The 21,832-nt window shown below is 43.0% G+C and overlaps 1 protein-coding gene across 3 annotated transcripts; it reads left to right on the top strand.

Moving 5' to 3' along the window:
* The first annotated feature begins 625 nt into the window (after positions 1 to 625).
* On the top strand, positions 626 to 21,490 carry CDPF1 (cysteine rich DPF motif domain containing 1). 3 transcript variants are annotated; one of them, XM_075162287.1, is made up of 4 exons: positions 626 to 1,647; positions 12,352 to 12,475; positions 14,701 to 14,812; positions 20,707 to 21,490. In XM_075162287.1, exons 1-4 carry the CDS (start codon positions 1,587 to 1,589, stop codon positions 20,854 to 20,856), a joined length of 447 nt encoding a protein of 148 aa, XP_075018388.1. In that variant the 5' UTR covers positions 626 to 1,586; the 3' UTR covers positions 20,857 to 21,490. The 3 variants fall into 3 exon arrangements, with proteins under 3 accessions (XP_075018388.1, XP_075018378.1, XP_075018399.1); XM_075162277.1 differs by having other exon boundaries at positions 626 to 2,415; XM_075162298.1 differs by having other exon boundaries at positions 628 to 1,358.
* The last annotated feature ends 342 nt before the right edge of the window (positions 21,491 to 21,832 follow it).

Raw genomic sequence — 21,832 nt, 5'->3', positions numbered from 1 at the left:
ATCCATTTCAGTGGTACTTGGCTGTCATGGTGTGGTGGGTTGACCCCAGCTGGCAGGTAGGCCCCCACCCAGCCGCTCGCTCACTCCCCTCCCAGCAGCATGGGGAGAGAATCGAAGGGCAAAAGTGAGAAAAAAAACTTGTGGGTCGAGATAAGGACAGTTTAAGAAGTAAAGGGGGAAAAAACACAAACCCACAAGTGATGCAAAAGCAGTCACTCACCACCTGCAGATGGATGCCCAGCCCGTCTCTGAGTAAAAGTTACTTTCAAAAATCCTCCCTCCCTCCAGTTCTCTTGCTAAGCATGACCTTGTATCTCATGGCATCACTAACTCCATGCCAGCCAGAGCCAGTACACACAGGAACTGATGCCCGTTTCACGGAGGTGATGCAGAAGGAGTTAGCTCAGGAGTCTGAGCAGGACTCTCGCCTCTGGCTGAGCACATGCTAATATAAGAACAAAAATGGCCTGAGATCTGAAAACGCTGATAAGTCCTTCCTACTCAGAGCATAAGGAATAAAAAAAGACAGGAGAGTTAGCAGGGTGCGCCCTGACAATTAGAAATAAACCTTCACAACGCTGCATTGCAATTGTATGCAGAAGACACTGTTACAGTGTCCCTTTGGAAGACGTTAACCGTGGGCTATAAAATCCCGATATATAGCCTGGGGGGGTTAATAGACTTCTGTATTGTTGAACTCCACCTGCATGCTGGTCACTGTGTGACCTCCTGTAAGGGAAGACTGTCCAAGTCAACCGGGAAGACTGGTCAACTTGGTCAAAACCCCTATTTCTTATTCATAAAGCTGGGGTCACCCTCCAGGCAGTTCACTTTGAATACAAACAGACCACAGAATTTTTTTTTTTTTTTTTTTTTTTAAATCTCGCATGCTCTTCGCAATGCAATGAGTTTATGGGGAGCCTTACGGCTCACGGCATGGCGCTGCCCATCGGCCCTCTGTCACTTGCCCCTCGCTGCGCGGGGCGCGGCCAGGCACGACCTGCCGTTTCCAAAGCCAAAACGCCTGCCCCGCCCTTGAACTCCAGGGGCTTTCGGGATCGGCCCGTCCCGCACCGCGATGCGGGCCCATCGGGGCCAGTGACCGGCAGCTGCCCGCGGCGGCCCCTCACCTCCCCGGGAAGGAGCCGGCCGACCGAGGGAGGCGGCGGGCGGGACCTCGCGCAGGCGCACAGCGCCACCTGCCGCCGCGCCGCCCTCGGCCCCCGGCGTCCCGCGGCGCTGGCCCTTTAAGGAGGAGCGGCGCTGGGCCCTGACACCGCAGCGTCAGCGCGGGAGAGCAGGAAGCGGCCTGGTGGTCACCCGCCTGTCGCCACGCGTGGGTGGCGGCGGCGGCCCTGGTGGGTGCCGCGCAGTTCGGGTGGGCAGAAATCGGGTGGCTCTGGCTGAACCAGGCTGCGGCCTTCCTCACCCCCCCCCCCCCCCCCCCCCCGCCCCGAAAACAGGAAGAGCAGGGCCGCGGGCCGGGCCCTTTGGCAGCCAGGCCCCAGCGCAGGGGCAGCGCGGGAAGGCCGAGCCCCCCGGGAGCAGCTCCCGCTAGTAGGGGGCACTGTGGCTGGTAAAGGGGCATGGGCACGGACGAATCTTTAATCTCTCTTCAGCAGACAGCGCGTCTGGGATCGGGAAAAGGTTTTTCTTTTCTCCTCACCAGTCGGGATCCCTCTCTGGCAGGCGGGTGGCGATAGCCCTCCTTGGGACGGGACGCAGGCGGGCTCACCTGCTGCTGCGGAGGCAGGGCGCAGGGCTTCCCCGTCACGGAAGACAGCGAGTAGGGGAAGCCTTGCTGCAGAGGTGGGGGAGCAGTGTTCAGCCCCCTGCCTGGCTCGGAGAAGGAGAGGTTTCAAGTCTGCGCTTCCCACCTCCGGAGTGCCTGACTCGCTAGAGCATAAGTTACACTGGGTGGGGGGACTCTCCCCTTCAAACTGCAGGAGCACAGGTGAGAAGAGCCTAGGTCAAGGGAGAGCGTGAGCATCCTGAGAGTAGCCTGGTGACCAAGGTGGCTGCTTAACCGGAGACTCTGGTTCTGGATCCAGATCCAAAGCTGGTATTTTCTGATATTTTTTTTCCTACGCAAGGGTTTTAGTATAAAGTATATTCTTTGTTTAATGGAATGTAGTGGCCACAGATTGCTTTTTATGAGGAAGTTTGGGAGTTGGAGCTACAGGATGCAGCCTTGAAGGGGACTGTGGAGAGGATTCCAGGGAAGTTCAGAGCTGTGTGAGGGCACTGCTTTTGGACATACACAAAGAAGGAGCTTTAAGGAGCCTAGGGAACTTAGGGGAAACCCTTATTTCCTTTGATATGTAGGCATTTCCAGTATGAGGTTGCACTTGAACGAGGTGCTTTTGGGATCACAGCTTTGGACTTGGAGGACCGTAGAACCATGGAAACAATCAGGTATTCAACTCCCCTTGAAAAATGAGGGGGAGGTAGGAAGTTTCCAAGATGTATGAGAGATGGGGTACCATAGTTTCTTTCTGAGTCTGCCCTGAGAACCCAATAAATATCTCCATATCTCAGTGATGCTAGAAATGGTCTCTCTGCTTAAGGAGAGAGGTTAATCATGTGGCTTTCCTTCACACTTAATCCAGACTTGCTTGCTGACCTGTTACTTGCCTCTAAGGCACTTGGGCTGATAGGAGAGTCTTTATAAACCCTGCAAAATGCCATCAAAATTAAGTCAGTTGTGCCTTGGGTGTGATGGACTAAATAATCTCTTGAGCTGTCTTCCACCTCTAGGCATCTGTGAGTCAAAGAATTGGATTTATGTACTAGTAGTTAGTTACACCAGTACTTGTGGGTTTGTGCATTGGTTAAGTTTTTTTCAGTTAGGATTTTTCCCCTGCTATAATATTACCAATGTGCCACCTTGGAGGGACCACTAGAAATACACCAGTGCAAAGATACCATGTGATGATTAATTTCCCTTAGTTGGTATAGTTTTAAAGTTGTATTGATATGAACCCCTTTTTTTCAGCATAACTAATTCTACATGAAAATGTTGCACTACTTTAACTATATCTTTAAAATTAAAATGTTTTATATAGAAAAAATTTAAGACCTTATTCTCCAGGAGCCCATGTCAAAAATGTTGTTTTCCTTGTGCCTAATTTACCAAGAACAGGGAGAAGTTTGCCAGGCAAAGTAGCAGTTATAACGAGAGCATTACTTTATGTTTTGCCTCACTTTATGCCTTGCCTCAAGTAGAGTCAAGATATACAACCTTGTCATGTTTGTAGATGTATCAAGAACAGTGGAGGATCCCCTGAAAGTTTTACCCTGCACAGATGCAGGTTGCTTGGAGGTGTTCTGACCAAAGTGGAGTTTTATTTGATGATAATGGTAGGAAAAGATATGGATTCCTCTGTTAACCTGTCGTGGAATGGGGATTTGCTCCCCAGGCTTGTTGAGATGCTAAACTTTCTAGCCTGTACATTACCTGTGCACTGGCCTGTTCGCTAAAGCAGTGCTTTTACTGGCACAAAAATCAATAAACCAAAGAAGCTGTGAAGAGCCCCAAAACTCCCAATAGATAAGCACAAACCTGAGATTTGGATTAAGAAAGAAATTAGTTATCTATGTGATTGCAACGGTTTGGGGTTTTTTGTTTTTTTTTTCCCTAGGCCAGGATAAAGCAAGAGTGGATCAGTGAGTGTTTTGTTGCATTGCTTTTCTCAATGCCTGGTGAAAGCATTTCTCACCTGCTCTTTCTGTTTTCTTTTTTACTGGCCAGCTAACACATGAACTGTGCTGCCTCCTATAAAGTCTCCTTCTAACTACATCATCATCATAATAATAATAACCATAGTAATTTTCCACTAAGCCTTCTTCCCCACCTGTCCATTTATTTTGTCATAACTTTCCTAACACTGAGTAAAGTTATTAATAACCACACTTAGAGGTATGCATATATGCAAAAAGGAAACATGCATTTAAATTTGTAACAAACATCACAGCATTTTTAAGCCTCATCTATCTATCTCTAGCTATAGCCAGTACTTTAAAAAACTTAACATAAACATATGGCATATAAAATTTCTATCAAGACCCCATCAACTCTGCTGCTTAATTAGCTCCACTCTGCAGTCCACACTTTCCTCTAGTGCCTCAGTGAAATCTTAGTCAGACCTATCTATGCTTGCTGAACAGACGGAGATCTGAAGCCAAAGGAAAGTTACTTAAATATCTGTGACACATTGAGGATGCTGCTAATTCTCACTGGATTTTGAGCTACTTGGGCAAAAAGACAGAACTGCAAAGATTTTGCATGCCTGCCCTCCTAGCGTATGACCCAGTAGGAGCAGTCCACTCTGGTTATAGTGAATTCTAGGATCCACACATCTCCATGCATGATGAAATTTGTCACACGTGAAAAACCCGCTTTCTTCCTGTTTTACCTGTGATGAACAGAGCAGTAAATTTGTCCAAAAGAACTTCTGGAGGGGAAGAGCATAAACACACATGCTCTGGAGAACAGGCTGTGCAGACTGCAGAGCATGCACAAAAGAAATGGCCTGGCTGTCTATGATAAAATACGTCTCCAACTGTCTGAGAACAAGTTTAATTTTTCTGTGTCCTAGAGAAAATTATGGAAGCAGTTCTTGTATATGTGCCTTGATACCTATTTGATGAGAGTATTGGGTGTTGAAAGAAGTAAGTGCAGCCTTAGTACCTGCATGTTTTTTACACAAAGTAATCAAAATACTGGTTGGGAAGCAAAGTCTTTCTGAGAGGAGCAAACAGGCTAACCTGAAAACATGCTAAAAATTCACAGTGTTTGTGCCTGGCTGAATTCACATACCGTGTTTCATATTGCTACATGGCTAGAAAACAGGAATTTACCATATGTGTAAGTCAGGAAGTCTTGAAGCTGCTAGCCCCTGACTGAAGGACTAATTTCCACTGTAAACTGTAATCAAAGGGGCAAAATCGAAACGACCTCCGTGTGAAGGTGTGAAGGCACCTATTTGTAAATTCTTGGGACAGAACTCCCAGCAAGTACCCTGGAAATGAAAACTTTCTAAGGGTTGAGTGACAGTGGACTTCTTTGCTTTATCAAACATGCTGGGAATACCTCTCTGAGATGTTTTCTCATGCTCGCTGTTCACAATAGCTGGGATAACAAAAACTGGAGGAACATGTCTTTCAGAGGAAACGGGCATGCCTGTAAGAAGGTGTGTGGGGCTATGTGCATGACAAAGTATATGTATAGTAGGTACAGGTCTTTATTCTCAGGCTTTCTTGAAGCTGACACTCTTTACCCCATACTCCCCCCACACCCCTCCAGTAGTTTCGTGTTTTCTTTTCTTTTTGAAGGTTTTGCTTTACTTCGTTATGCAGTCCTCAACTTGAGCTCAGTCTTAACAAACTGAGAGCCTCAGTCACATTTTACTGGAAAGAATTCTCTTCCCCAAGTATATTAACGCTCTTCCCCAAGTGTTTTAACGCTGAACATCTTGCTGGTCACAGGGGAAAGTGGGCACTGGCTGTTACAGCAAGCACGTTGTAACATGCAACCCCACGTAGTGGGGGCTGAGTATTTCCTTACAGTACCAACTTTGCTTTCTGTAGGGAGATAAATCACTGAAGCTATATTTATTTCTTTCAGGATTATGTCAAGTTGCCGTGTCTTATTTCCCAAAACACTGTGTAAGCCTCTCCTTGTGTATTTCCACAAAATCTTGGTGTTCCTAATTTTAGACTGTGTTGGAAAGTGTTGTACTAAGTTTAGATTGTGCTTAACCAAGCTGATACTTTCAATGGTACATGTGTGGCCCTCCATAACTTTTCTGAAAGGACAACTTAAAAGGAATCATCATCACTTATATATTAATAGAGCCTTACCGTCTTATTCTTCCCCACTATGGATACTAATCTAACAAAGCTATAATAGGGAGCTACAGGTTGGAAGGAAGACAAAATCAGTTCAGCGTAGGGGGTAACCTGTGACCATAGCATTCTTACTTATTGTGGCTATACCAGAAGGGAGATTTAATGAAATCAGACCTCAGGTCTGGTTTCCCTGTTTTGGCAAGGAATAACTGTAATCCAGAACTGATGTGAACACTTCAGTGTTTGGATCTCCTGTGTTACCTCCTCTCCAGTAAGTCCCTGTAACTGTGCTGTGAGAAGAGCAACAAGCTTTTTGCCTTCCTTTGATTTCTAGGCCATTTTACATATAGAATGTTAGAACGCATCATGGATGTGATAAGCTTTCTACTCTGCTTAGGAAAGCCTGTTAGAAGAGAAGGAGAAGAAACAGGAATGAGGGGGATCGAGCAGAAAACCAGATATGACCGTAGATTAATTTTGGGGGGGAGGAAAGGAAGAACTAGTGACACTGTAGTTTTCCCTCCTCTGCCAGGACTGTTTGTTCTGTTACACAGCAAAGAGATCCACCATTCGCTGTGCCTCTGCGGCCGGACATGGAGATGGCCTCTACCATAAATGCTTGGGCAACTTGCTTTTATTTTATTCTATCATTCATCTTACTGTGTGATCCACGTAGCTGGGCTTTTGCAACTGAGCCACTCTGAACCACTGAGGTGCTGAAAGGAGAATTCCCCGCAGCTCGTACAGTGATGCTGCCCGTCACCGGGGCTGCACAGTGCCGGTGTGTCCACTAGAGGACAGTGGTATATACCGGTTAATCCGTGCCTTGTTGCAGCATTCCCGTGTGAAGCTGTTAAATTCTCACCTAATTTGAGGTTCTTCTTTATTAAATGCTGTTTAATTCAGAGCTGGCTGCCTGCCTGCCATATTCAAGTAAGGAGTACTTGGGCTGGATTTTTTGAAGTGTTGGTTTCTCAGCTTTGTTAAAATCATGCATCAGTAGATGCTTTTTTGAGATTCATCTTGTGTTCGTAAAGCCTTTTTACCTAAGGAAGGGGTTTGATTTGCTTGCCTCCTCCCCTTCTGCTGACACACCCTCTTGAAACATTCCCTACAACTGTTCAGAAGACATGCTCGCTTTGACATCCGTGACCACCTAGGCTGTTTATCATACAGCCACAGGGAGTCCACACAAGCTGTTGTTAAAAAGCAGGGCTTGGGGCCTGCCATATGACCCATACTTAGGGGGAAGCCTGTGTGCTGCAGTGGTCTCCGTTCCTTCAGAGCAGAGAGAGCATAGCAATGCCAGCACAATCCACCTGGCCTGAAGGGAGAAGTTGCTGCAACAAGGCAAGGTTCAGTTCAATCAAGTGGTCTTTGGGAGAGGTAATAAGGGTAAAAGTTTCAAATGGCCACGCTTGGTGAAATTGCATTCCCGGGCTAATTTGTTACGCTGAACCCAAGGTAAGTCACCTCAAAGGAAGAGCAGAGAAGCAGCCAACAGGTGACCTAAACATGCCTTCAGGGCAATAACATGAAGGAACTGGAGGGAGAGAGTTGTTCACCCGGGGATTAACTAGCAAGTAAGAAGGTTCTGCTGTTTCATCTATTACCTAAGCAATTAGGCAACAGATCATTTTTCTGAAGGAGGTGAGCGCATTCCTGGTGTTGAAGTACGTTTGAATTTATATCACACCAAACACTGCAAAATAACTTGGCATTTACCAGGCTATGAACTCAGTGGTTCCTACGCGTCTATTAGAGAGCGCTCCTTCCCATAGAGAATCAAGCTGTGAATATTTTAATAGGTCATCATCATCAACAGTGGATACTGCAGGAAAATCTTGGCAGGAAAAAGAAACATGGGTTTAATTGGAGAGGATTAAAGATGTGTCAATGTTGGTTTTATCTGACACCCTTTCAAATCAAAGTCTACATCTGTTTGTAGGCAGTTTGTTTCTTGTATAGTTTCTCTAGTTTATCAGTGACTCCGAAATACATGAGTCTCCTGTGGAGTTTAAGAGGGGCTTAACCTATGCATTGTAAAGACTTGTGCTAATGAGGTTTGAAGCAAAGAAAATCAGATTACTTATCTGTGCCACTACTTTGCCACTGACCCTGACAATTTAATGGTGATTTATTATTTCTGGCATGCCTTCCAGGCCTGTTAGCAGAATGCTCTGAGCAGAACTGCCCTGAAGTTTTTAGGAGTCCCTAGAGAACTGCACTGAGAGCCATTCCCCCACATCCATATCATATATCAGTCACAGCATGGAGAAGCATTCTTACAGCACTGCTATCTAACCTGCACCTTTCTTTTACTGCAATTATTTCCTTAGTATGGCATTCTAATCTGCGTGCTTTACCTTTCGCCATGACACGTGGGCCAACCTCACACACGTCCTGCAGCATTCTGGGCTTGACTTGGCAGGTTTCTGCTGAGCGTGCTAGTTCAGTGTTTGCTTCGTAATCAAGCATGTGTGGGTAGCTGTGTTCTTTTCAGAAGAGCTATGCATGTGCTTAAAGTGAGTATGTGTTTAAGTACCTTGCGGCTTCCAGCCAAAATGGCAAACACTTGGGCAGAATTCAGTTCTAAAAAAGCTGTTCTAAAAGACTTCTTCAGTACATACCAGCCAGCCAGATATTTGACATGTTACTGGGACAGCGTGCTGCTTCAAGAATTTTCAAGGAAAAGAGAAAAAGCCAGTGTTAGCACTGGTGATGATTTGAGTTACTTGAGGTTACAAATTTGCTTGTCATGATTATGAAAGCATTAATGCCCTAGACTTTTATCTCCTCAAGAGATCCTTCATCCTGTTGTTGGAATGCTAGAGAGAAACGAGTTCTCGCTCATGCTTCATATATCTGCTTGGAAGGGAGGCAGACACCTTGTCATACTTGTGATATCAGGTATCTTGCTAAGATGGTGTATAGGGCCAAACCAATGAGCTTACTTTGTGATAAGCCAATGTTTGTCTCGACTGTGGTTTTATCCCAGAATTACTTCTGTGCATTTGCTATCTGACATAAAGATAACAGTTCTTTAATTGCAGACGAGCTTTCTGGAAGTACTAGAAGCTTTGTGAGAGAGTGCATCTTAGGACTTGTCTGCTTGGTGGTTTAGACTAAAGGAGTGAAGCACATGCATAAACTAAAAGTTTATTACATCTGCCATTAAATTAAATTTCTTTCTTCAGAAGGAAAATGGCTTTATTTTGTTGTATAGCAAACTTTACTTCTGAATGGGAGCAGTCACCCTGAAATCTGCATGTGTATTAACTTCACACCTTGAGTTAGTGACCTTAACTTTCCCAAGTGCTGCTGTGTAGACAAGCTCTCAGGACAAATGATGTTCCCAGTGAAATAAAACTTGGTACAGCTGATACCAGTGACTTGTAAGCTGGGAGTAAAATGGAAAGCATCGTAAATTCATCCTTGCAGGCAGGATCATATGCTTTTCAACTGGCATAGCCAAAAATCTGTTTGTACATAGATACCATTCCTTCCCAGTGGTAGTCACTGAACAGATTCTGTTCTACATGCCAATGGTCTATAAGAGAGCAGGTGTTTCTATATCTAACGTATGTCAGCTCTGAACCCAGGGCTGGTATTTTGACTTGGAATCAGGACACGTTCATTCCAAAGTCTATGATCCTCACTGCCAGAAATACTCTTTTTTTTGTTGTTTTTCTTAGTGGTTTGCTTTATTTGAAAGAAAAGATCACCATGATGGTCTTCTGTATTTGATTCAAGTGACTTTCCGTACTCTACCTTTGTGGGGTTAACTATTTCCCCTTTTTAAAGAAGATTGATTACAAAAAATTGCATACAATGTTTGGGACTGAATCTCATTCAGACAGGTGAGTGTCTTGGTACCGCTACTGACTACCTACAGAAAAGGTAAATTTAAGTATGTTTGTGGGACTTATCTGGTAAACCTAAAATGCAGGGTTCAAAAATCAGACTTCTTAGTTGAGTTTGTGTATAGTTTGAAAAATCCCAGTTTTAATGCACGGAGAAACAGGTAGCATGTACATGCCTTATATCTAACTGCAAAATCTGAAAACACTTTAGTTAATTAAATTCTCTCAAGCATCCCTGTGAGGTAGGGAAAATACATGATATCCAAAGGTTACATCACTTTTGAAAAAATGTAGTTGCCTAAGGTATTCATGAGTTGGATTTATTTATTAAACCAGTACCCAGCCCCATTTGTGTTACATTTGAAGAACTCCCTGTACTACTGAAATGCCAGGAATGGCGGTGGAAAAGCTGATGGTGAAGGAATGATGGGGTAAGGGAGATTATTCCCAAAATTAAGTTTCAGGATTTAACAGGCTAGGGCTTTCTGAACTGGGTCTCTGTTATGAAGCCTCTGTAACCTCTGAGGATCTTGGGGCTCCCTGTTCTTCTGGAACGTTAGAAGACAAGTAGTCACAGCTCTGCTTCACCTTGCCCCTAATTCACCTTAGCAGCATATGTCTCTGAGGATTCAGTTTCACCACATAGAGTGAGCAGAAATAGCAGCTTACTGTCATTGAAAGAGGGAAATACAGGTCCCTCATCCCAGCCCTCCCTTTCCCCTGGCCGTGCAGTTTTGCTTCTTACCTTGTACTACTGTTAGCAGTTGTTGGATTCCTCTGCAAGCCAATTTAGTTCCCTAAAACAAGAAAAAAAGAGACGTTGGAAGAAAAAAAAAAAAAGGTAGTTCTTGTATTTGTTACCACATCAGTCACTAGTGTGATGCAAAGTGAAACCATGGACCAAGGTGTTTGGTGTTGGATACCAGCTGCCCACTCTCTATGTTTCAGGTCCCCTGGTAGCCTGTAGACTGAATGGCCATTAGTTGGGCATTCAGGTTGGAGTGTATTAGGTGTGCTTCTGGAGCACGTCTTTCAGTTTAGTTTCATCTGCAGCTGTCCGGTTTGTGTGCTTTAAGACTGCTCCACAATGCAAACCAAGTGTGGTAAGCGGGGACAGTCAGGCAATTTGTTCCTGAAGAAAACCTCTGAGCTGAGCTAAAACAGAAATAGAGACATGGCCTTAGTGAACTGAATCAGCTCTGCAGGGGAAGGGTACGGCTGCGAAGCTAGAAGAGTGGGAGTGACCTGCTGTCCTTTGGCAGGCTGTATGTCTGCTCAGCTGTGAGCACACACAACCTGACTGCTGAGATCCTGCCCAAATCTGAGTTCCTAGCGCTCACCTTCCTAACAGCTTGATGCCAGCTCCGCTTCACTTAAAAAACCCGACAGGTTTGCAGCAGAAAACTGCATGCCATGAAAAGTGTGAGGGCTTTTAGCTAAAAGCTTGAGTTTTCTTCCTAACTGCAAGGTAAATGTGTCTGTTCAAGAAAATAGTGCAGGTGAGCGAAGCTACCCAGCTTGCAAACAAGTGATCATGTTTCATTCATGGATTCGTGCAATTTTGGGCATGCACATGGTTAGCTGTGTTTGATCTGATTATGCGTACATACCAAAATCACTCCTAAAAGCATACTTGCCACACCATGCTTTTTGAAAACCCCCGGGTGTGACTCTCGGCTACAGTCGTATCTGTGAAGGATAAGCTCCAAATGTGAATCAATGGCCAAGATTTTAAACAAGTCATCTTGTAAGCACCAAAGCTGATGAAGCATGGCTTTCTGTGTTTTATATCTCGTGACTGATAGCTACGCCTTTGTAATGGATGTCTGAAATCTTTCAGACAGATGGACAGTAGCTTTCCTGTGTGCAGATTCTCTGATTTATAAAAATATATGGGTATCCTCCATGAGGATAAAACAGAGTCTTCCTCTTCTGCCTATTTTCATAAAAGTTATAGGACCTAAACTTTTTTGAAGGTGCCTCCTCCTCTGTCCTGTGTGGCTTGAATGGGCCAACGCTCTATCTAGGCACAGGGTGATTACATCAGCCTTATTTCCATAGGAAGCCAGGTAAGAACAGGTAGCCAGGGTTAAGCTCCCAAAACTCTGTTCGAAGGTGAACCAGAAGCAAAGAAAAAGACATAGTAAATAATTGCAACACCTACCTTTCTGGTACCTGTCTCCTGAGCAGGGTCCCAAACCCCCTCCCAATGCAGTCTGTGGGAGCAGACAGGCATGGTAGAACCGGACTGGGATTCTGCACAGCAGATAGGGAGTCGTTTTCTGGGAAGCACTTAGGGAGTGTAGACCTCAGTTGAGCAAAAGGTTTTCCAGTCACAGCCACATACTTTGTTACCTAAATTATTTTATGGATCAAGTTCTAAATTAATAGGTGAACTTTTATAGTTAGGCTCCTAAGCTGCAATTTCTAAACCTATCTAAGGAATTTTGAAATTTAACTGGGACATGGGAAACCAACTTGATTTGGGAGAAAAGATTTACTAATGAAGGTTTGCAACAGTCAGTTTTCCATTGGATTTTAATTTGCATAGCCAGATGTCCCACATCTGTTTAATCTTCTCGCAGACATGTTCCCAGTACTGCATTTTGGAGCTGAAAGATTTTTGTGTTTCTTGCAGGTCGCTTAAAGATGGATGCTCCCAAAGAAGCTCAGCCTACAGGAGAGTTCACATGTCAGCTATGTGGCTTAACAGCTCCATATACGTACTATGGGCAGAAGCCACCAAACACACGCTCTATTGTGTAAGTACAGTCTTTCATATTACAGACTTCATTTATGCTGTGAGCATTAGAAGCCTTGTACTGTGGAACAATATGTGCACTGCGTGAGCCCAATAACATGCCGTATTGCCCCTGAATATGAGGCTTGGTACTTAAAGTGACCTTTTTTTCCCGAAGGGAAGAAGTGTTGATAGCAAAGGCAAAAATCAACTTTCCCGTCCTGCTTCAATACCACACAAAGATTTGTATTTAACCTATTTCCTAACCCCACTGGCCACCCTACTATTTACCTGTACCATATTTTTTTACTAGAATACTGTTGACTGTCAGCCTAGCATTTCTGGAAATAGCCCTTTCCTCACAGCTGTGTCAGCTGGGCAACATGTAAACACAGCACGAATTAAATACATATGATAAAAACATTTTTTAAGAGCTGTTTGACATGATGTGGAATTTTGAACAGCAATGCTTTTTTGCATGAATTAGGCAATTCTTTGGCAGATTGTATGACATTAAAGTGTGTGGAAATATAGTGCATATTTACACTTTAGGAGACTGAAGCCTTCTCCATCTCTGCCAAGTAGGGATAGTTTGACCAGAAACTATGCAGTTACGACTTTGTCTGCAGACATTAAACTCCCCGTAAAACAAAGCACTTAGCTTTAAATGTACGAGTAGCTCTGTTGAGGCCGTCCTGGTCAATGAACCCATCAGGCAAACACGGTCAGGAACTCACCAGAACTCAGACATGTACTCAGCATTTCACTCACTAAGACCACTCAGTTTCTTATCTAATGGAAACAGCTATTGATCACCACCTGCCTGGGCTGAGATCAGGTCTTGGGCAGCTGTATTTTCATCATTCCACATCCCGTGGTGCTGCTGGTTTTCCCTCTTCTACGCAGCAGATCAATGGCCCACCTTTGATCAGGTCCATTCGTAAAAGGTGTAAATCAAAGCTGAACATGAATCTTAACTTTAGATTATCCAAGCTCAGTGTTAACATCTCAGCTTTATTTGGATTGCTGAGAGTCAAAAAGCAAAAGAATAATGCTGAAGCATAACACTTCTGTACATGCATATAAGAAATAGGTTTATATATTGTCTTTATTGGCCTACTTTCTGGTCTACTCACATGTCCTAAATGCAATGCTGCAGGAAACGTACGCCAGACACGAAGGCTTGTACAATGGCCAGGTATCTGCACTGATGATGACTACATTAAGACTGTGAATCTTGCAAGGGGAGCTTTGCAAAGATAATCCAGTCTTTGTACACTAGGACTCTTGTTGACAAGGTGATCTGCCATGTTGAGATGCCTGATCTTTCCTAGCAGTGGAAGGCTTGAGCCATACCGTCTTTTTTCTGTTTGAATAGAGGAAAAGGAAAAAGGAATACACTCACAGGCCGACACATACGTGTGTATGTGTCTGTATGTAGACAAGGAGAAGGCAGTATGAGTTAACAGAATACCTTTTAAATATGTATTGTACTCCATATTACTGCAGAATCCGAGTTTGATATAAGCCCAAGACTAAGCCAACCTTGCAGGGTGCCCAGCGCAGACAGACACCTGACTGACTTCTGTAATATTTTGCCTGGAGCTCCCAGGAAGAATAAGGCCTTAGTCTTTCCCAAGCAGATTGCCAAATTATTAATAAATGCACTCCCTTAATACCCTGAAGCAAACAGTACAGTCTGTGACATAAAGTAAGCATATTTCAGGTCATTGTAATGTTCTGTGCTAGTAGCTCTTGCTTGCAAGAGGTGGGAACCTTGGCTTTACAGCAGTGACATAACTAAGAGCAGTAAAAACTTTTTATTTTATACTCACATGCACACAGCTTTGGAAGAGAACTTCTAATTAAAAGCTGTGCAATTGAAGTGATAACTTAACAAGGTACTGAAGTTGGCCATGCACAGGAGTGCCTGTCATAAAAATGAAGATAAAAAATACTTTAAGGTAGAGCACTGAGAAGAACCTAGGAAGACAACGTTGAGATAATCACCAATTGCCCTAATTTTGGAAGATAGATAGAAAGTGCAGTATAGGACTGAAGGCAGCCACAATGTTGGTTTTGAAGAGGAAGGGAGCTGCATAGCTGCTACATTGCCTCATGTACAACACCAGGCTGAGCAAATCAAGTAGAAAGGGCTGATTCCTTTTCAGCCTCCACAATTTCCCCATTTCAGCTCTCCCATACTGTGAAATCTTCCCTTAAAAGCCTGAAATTATTCTCTTACAGGCTTTTGGAAGAAGGCTATGTCATGAAGGATCCTTTCACCCCTGACAAGGACAAATTCCTCATCCTTGGCTCTCATTGCAGTTTGTGTAGCAGATCAGTGTGCGTTGGTACAGTAAGTAACAAGCAAAACAAGCTTCTTCAATCATTTCTTTTTGTTCCAGTCCTGGTGACCTGTTAGAGAAAGACCAAACAGCAAAACCCAAACAGCCCGTTTTTAAGGCAAGCTAATTGTATGTTCTTGTTGATTCCCTCAGATAAAGGTCTTTGTATTCAATGAAAATGATCAGCAACTTTAAGTGTTCTATTTACAGATGAGCACAGTCCAGCCTCACAAACACAGTAAGTGCTCTTTTCCACTTTCTCAGCACAAGAAAACGCAAGGGAGAATCACTTCAAGACATTTAAAGTTCAGTAGATCGTACTATACCAACAGTAGATTTTTTTTTTCTGTAAAGGGAATATAAACATCCATGGTTTGTTTGGTTTGCATCCATAGCGTAGGGCTGCCATCCTATTTGCAAAAGCTAATGTAGAAAAGTGAGCAGGGAGGGGAGTTGTGCAATGCCATGGTAGCTCTCTGAAGAAGAATGAATTTGAGTAGCAGCTGGTAGGCAACCTTAAAACTATGAAATCTGAGTGCGGTCCAGAAAGGTGGTGTAAAATTACAGTTGTCTTAATTCCTTCTCCTCAGTGCAGAACTGGCCCCTTTGTTTGCTGTGAGTTCAAAGCAAAAATGAAGACAAGTAATTACACAGTTATCAGCGTCCGGAGGCTGTACTGTGCTTCTTTGAGGCAGTACAATGAACTGAGAAAACTTAGGTTCCACTCCTTTCCCTCGGCACGCCAATTCTGTGGTTGAAAGAGACTCGGGACTCATGCAGTAGTCAGGACTCATGCATGACTCAACCCATGAGGAGACGTCACCTGATTGTTTACAGGGACAATGGCTTGTATTTGTTATACCAGACACCATTGCCCTAATAGCAGCCAGATCCTGGCCTTCTCTTTCAAAGCGGTTGTTTGCTATCCTAGAGTAACGTGCTTAAATCTAGAGTACAGCTAATAGCATGAGCTATAGCAAGAGCACACCTCGGTCTTAAGTGTCAGCTTTAGCAGTTTTCAAATTCAGCCTTTTCAGCCCATTCTGTAATCGCAGTGCTTAGGGGCCACCTCCAGTGACATGATCCTTACTGCAAGTAGCTAGTAGTGGGAGTTTTAAACCAAACAGACCTGCTAAAGACTTTGTGAAGATGTAGAAATTTTTTTCCTGTTTGGTGGCCAGTTACAGTTCTGGTGGGACAGAGTAGCACCTCTGGCCTCCTCAGAGCATGAGGTGAGATCATCTGGGCAACTGAGACAGCTCATATGCCAATGCCAGTTAGTTTCTGCGTGGGGACTTGAGGAAATTCTCCTGAGCAAAACAAAGGGTCAAATTACACTGATAAAATTTAGAGGGTTGGACAGACACAGCCAAAAGGAAATTGGCACGCTTGGACAAGTTTAGCTGCTATTCTGACTTGCAGGGAGTTAGCACCAAGGATGGATTTGGTCCACTGTCCCAAGAGGAGCGTGCAATAGCACCTTTCTCCTGATTAGATTTGTTTCCTATTTCTGAAGTCTCTTCTGTCATTTAAATGAATGAAAATCACCAAAAGGTGAGACTAGAGATTGCAGCTGAGATTTTTTTTTTCCTTTCTGGAACTACCTGAGGACTACGTGGGAGTCAGATGAAGTGCCAGTGCTCCCTGGTTATGTCTGGGCTCAACGGAGCTGGGCTCAAGTTTCCAGAGCCAAGTAGCTCAAGGCAGTTGTGTGGTGGCAAAGCGCACATGTGAGTGAGGTCTTCCTAGTGACAATGTCCCTGTCTTGGCTGGTAGTTGACTCCCAAGCATAGCCAGAGGAAGAGGCAAGTGCAGCTACTCAGATAGTTTGGGCTTATGAGCTTGATTCCTGCCCTGACACGTCAGGTTTATCCCTCCTTTTTAAAAGCAGAGGATTAGCAATTCAGACACATTTTGGGCGAACTTGAGGACAGTTAGCTATTTTCATTCCCAAATGAAGTGTCTTGAATTTCGGAAGGATTCAACAGATATTTCCAAGTCTGGCAGTTCAATCTGTCAGAAATATAATGTTTCTATATATGCCTCTCAGTATCTTTCCACACAGTGTGCATTTCTGAATGAAGGTAGGGCTTTTTCTTTTAAAAGATTTATTAATTGTTTCAGTTAATCTAGGGCATGGTAATGTATAAAGGATATTAGCAGTGAGCTAATAGAAGCCTCTTCTAATCTTTTTGACATTCGTGCCTATTTTGCCTATTGTGGAAATATGTTAATCATTTACTTCTTGTTATCTGAGTCTTCCAGATTCCCCTGATCGTATCAGTCAAAGCAAAACCTTGATTGTAAATAATTGAGAATGAATTTCTTACCAAACTGGCCAGGCCCGATAGTGAATCACACATATGACTATGGTTTCAAAATGTATTTAGCAATACTGCTTAAGTAACATTGAAAGAGATCTGCAGAAATGATAATTAGTGCTTTAAACACCCACACCACAAAGCAGGTAAACACATACTATTCCTCTTTCATGTAGGGAAAATGGAAAGTCCAGAGAAGTAAAAACTTATCCAAGGCAGTAGAAAGAGCCAAAGTTAGGATAATATCTCTGTGGATTGGTTTTGGTTCCTGCTTGTGCTTGACCCAAGTAGATCAACTCAGCCCTGCGCTGAGTGCTCCCATAATGTTATAAGAATTGAAGCTGAAGAAAATCATGCTTTCTAGGGCCTCTTTGGCAAGGAAGCTGGACCAATTTGATGGAAAGTTTTCAGTGACAGGTTGCTTTCATTTTTATGTTAATTCAAAATAGTACTAGACTAACCTGTGGCAAAATTAAGACTTTTCTGACCTTAGATTTGGCAAAGGGATTGGATTTAATTTGCTAGCTTTTGTATCTAAGGAGGCTTAGATACAGTTCAGATTTTAGGCTTTTCATGAGACAACCCGTGCTAGCTGGTGTCTTCTCTTACAGTTTTTGTGCCAATGACAGTCAAGACTTAGCAACTGTTCTGTATAATGCTCATAAACTCGCTTCTTCAAATATTCTTTTAAGTCTCACTCAGTTAATTTACTCTAATCACCTTGCAGGGTACGTTACCCTACTGAACCAATCTTTAGCACAGTGTATTGGTAAGTGCCATTATTTCCGGTCCAACCGGAATGATTATCTGTAATGTCTTGAAACATGTCAAAACCCCACAAAAAGGAAGAAAATAAAAATGCTTTTAAAAGTCCTTAGGAAGGTCGAGTGCCCTTCTTCCTGTTTCCCTTTCAGAAAAGGGGAGAGGAAATTATATAATCTGACCATATTAGTCATTTAAAACAGTTATTTCTTTTTTATTGCAACACTTACTAAACATAGGAAAAGAAGTGGGTTTTGGAGAAGAAAGGATGAAAGGGAGCAAGTTTCATCCCTTGCTGCTCACCTCAGCAGAAAGTGGCTAAACACTGACCTTGGACATGATTGTAGGTATTAAGTGATAAATGTAATACTACAGCTACTTTCCACTCAACTTCCAGTCATGCGGGGTCAATCCTGGACACGGTTAGGCAGAACCTTTCCTTTACATAGAGTTTCCTTTACAAGTGTGGTAATGATACTATCCCTGTATATATTACTTTCAGACATGATCCATGTCAAAACAGAAATAAACTCCGGCAGCATGCTTTGGCAGCTCAGTTTTGCCTGAATTGGACTATGGAGTTTGAAATTGAAATAGCCCCCTCATGCCTTAGTCATGATCCGATTAAAACCAGAACCCTATCAGAATAATGGTCAAAGAAGGGCTTGACAATACACAATAAGTGTAATTCGTGGAGCTTTAAAACAACAGCTAGGCTGAATAATCCCACGACAGAGAGGAGGACTAAGGGTACATGGACCCAGTGCCCAGATGTGCAATGGTTCATATTCATGATTTGCGTAAGTCCCATTGGCCAAAATCAGCAAAAGTTGGCAACTCATTTCAGCTAAAAGAATGCAAGTTGAGCACCTGTGTGGCTGTGAGGAGCTGTGTCTTAACATCGGAGTTCCCCATCTGCAGAACGGGGGAAAAGCCTCTCCCCTCCTTTGCGGCTGCCCGGTGGTGTAGTGTCCATCCCTGTGGCTCCATGAACTGAACCTGGAGGCGGGGGGAGCCGTGTGCCATTTTGCAATACAAACAAGAATAGCAGGGCCAACTTAAACTCTAATCTTCCCTTTTTAATTGGCAGCTTAAAGTATTAAGGATACCAAGAGACAAGAAACAATAGGCTCTGGAGGTTGTGCAACTGAAACCCAGTTCCAGGGCTTTTCAGAGACCACGGCCTCACACTAGCTCTGAATATGAAGGCGCAGTCAGTGCAGAAAAGGACAATAGATGAAGAGAAGTTGTTCCTCAGGCTTGAAAGTCGCACAGAAGCAGGCTGATTGTGATTTTGATATAATCATCTGCTGAATCTACTGCTGAAGTCCAGATAGTGACATAGGAAGCAAAGGCAAGAACAGAAACACAGAAATATCCAAGCCAAACCCCCAGAGAACGGCCAGCCGCAAATGACCATGGCAAGAGGAAAACTTTACTATTTAGGTAAAAACGCATGGAATCCATTACTTCCCAAAAGATGTTCTGATCCATCTAAACTGATGTCTTTATTCTTGCTTAAATCCCCAAGAATAATCCATCAGCAACACCAGCTCCAGCTTACCCATTAAATCCTATTTGGAATTTAGCGATCAGCACGCCAGGAGAACCATGGACTTCAGTCTCACCGCAGGGCAAAGGAATAATACATTAATAAGCTTCTCTTCCAGTTGTCCAAACTCTGTACTGCAAATAGATTAAAATATTCCATCACTTTTGCTTCTTCCTATTCAATAACTAACATCTGGTTAGAGCTAACTGGTTGAAAAATAAATATTAGGTCTGTAACACTTGCTAACCAAACCAACTGTGAACAAAATACGTCAGATCATAGTGTCATTCCACTTCAAGGGCAGGGAAAATATCTTTGTTGCGCACAACAGCTTTTATACTTTGCCATCAGTTTTTAATCAGCGAGTACATTTATTCAAGGTAAAGGTGGGTAATGGACGAAATCTCAGTTGAATTGTCTCAGACGAATTAAATTCACGTAGCTATTCTGGTTATTGGACACCTCTATGGTATTGATACAATATTTATACTTTTTAGTATTCTCCTAGGGCACAAGCACACAGATTAATAGAAAGAAGAGTGTTTTTTTGGGGAGTTACAGAAAAAGATGCAGCTAAAGTCTGTGAGAGCCTACAGCCCCTGGTCTACGTTCTTTGTACTTGTGTTGGCCTTTAGGCCATTTTTGTGGAGATTGGCAAGGAAGAGTGTTCTGAGACTTCAAGTGTCACATACCAGTGCAGGAACTTGGAAGATCCTCCCAGGAGGGAGAAATCTTTGTAAGCTAAGATTTAACTTCAGAGGAGAACTTCCACTATTTAGGTAAAACCCATGGAATCCATTACTCTCAGAAGGATGTCCTGATCCATCCGTACTGATGCCTTTATTCATGTTTAACTCTCCAAGAATAATCCATCAGCAACACCAGCTCCCGCTTACCCATTAAATCCTGTTTGGAATTTAGTGATCATGCCAGGAGAACCATGAATGATGCTTGAAGGACAAGCGAGTTGTAAGGAAATGTGTTACTGTTCTGTGTAGCAGTGAGCTGATGAAGGTCACTTCTTTAAAAGGAGCAACACGATAGTTGATTTGGTTAGCGATTGTTACAAACCCAGTTTTTATTTTTCACCCAGTTAGCTGTAACCAGATGTTAGAATTATTGAATAGGAAGAAGCAAAATTTCTGGAATATTTCAACCTAGAAGAAGGATTAAATTTAGAAGAATTCTGAACATAAATGTGGTTTAATGAGACTGGAACTTAAGCAGTTCCATTTTGTGTATCCTGCTAATAACGTTATTTTCTTTACAGGACTGTAGTCTGTTCTACTCCAAAAGGTTCTGCCTCCCCTGTGTGAATGAAAACCTAAAGGCCTTTCCTTTGGAAATACAAGAAGATATGGATAAAAGGAAGCCCCAACAAAAATCCTTCCCCTGTAAAAAAATGGATACAAGAACATAAATACTGAAGGACCAAGAGAGACAGTTCTTTGGCTGGCGTTTCTCCTCTCTCCTTTTGGAGACTATCATGTTGCTCCTTTTAAAGAAGTGACCTTCATCAGCTCGCTACTACAGAACACAGTAACACATTTCCTTACAATTGGCTTGGCTTCAAACATCATCGTGCAGCGATTGCAGTGCCAGCGGTATGGCCTTAAGGTGTTGAAGAGCCAGAAGGACAGACAAGCCTGTTGTCACCGTGTAAAATGCATATAGTAAAAAACTAAACAGCATATAGCATAGGAACCATGTCCAAATTTTCACATTTGTTTTTTTAATGTTTTGTGTTGTTCTTGACATTCCTACAGCATTATGAAAATCTGAGACAGATTTATCTGGTTTAATTCAGTATACGTCCAAGAAACTCAGTATACACCAATTGTTAACCTGACAGTGCTGTTCGCGTAAGATTACAGTAGGCAAGGAATTAAAAGCTTTATTTTTAAGTCTAAAATAAAACTGTTACAAGAAAATGTCACAGATACCCATAGAAATATCTAGATTCCTCAAGATTATAATCTCTACTATCACAGCATTAAGACTTCTGAAGGTAAGTGCTTTTATAATAAAATACCAATATAATAAAAAGAAAAAAAGATACTGACAAGTCACTTGCACTTGCAGTCACTTCCCACTCAATCTTCCATGTCAATACAGCAACAGGAGAGGACCCTTACTACACCTAGTTTATGCTTTACGAGTAAAGATGACTTCCCTTTCACTTTCACATCAGTTAATCTGGAAATAGAAAAGTTCCATTAATAAGCTCAATTCTTTCCTGAACTGGGCAATTAAATTGCAGCTAGAATAGGGATTTCAGAAACATAGTTTCAGTCAAAAAATGGTAAAAAATTGTTAGGGAAACAGCAGTTTGTTTAGCTCAAAAATTAGCTTCACAATTATCTGTGTTGACTTTGTCTTAATTACAGGGAAGATTT

This window comes from Calonectris borealis, chromosome 1 (assembly GCF_964195595.1).
Source record: "Calonectris borealis chromosome 1, bCalBor7.hap1.2, whole genome shotgun sequence".
NCBI classification, from domain to species: domain Eukaryota; kingdom Metazoa; phylum Chordata; class Aves; order Procellariiformes; family Procellariidae; genus Calonectris; species Calonectris borealis.
This window is presented reverse-complemented; position numbering and strand designations above follow the sequence as displayed.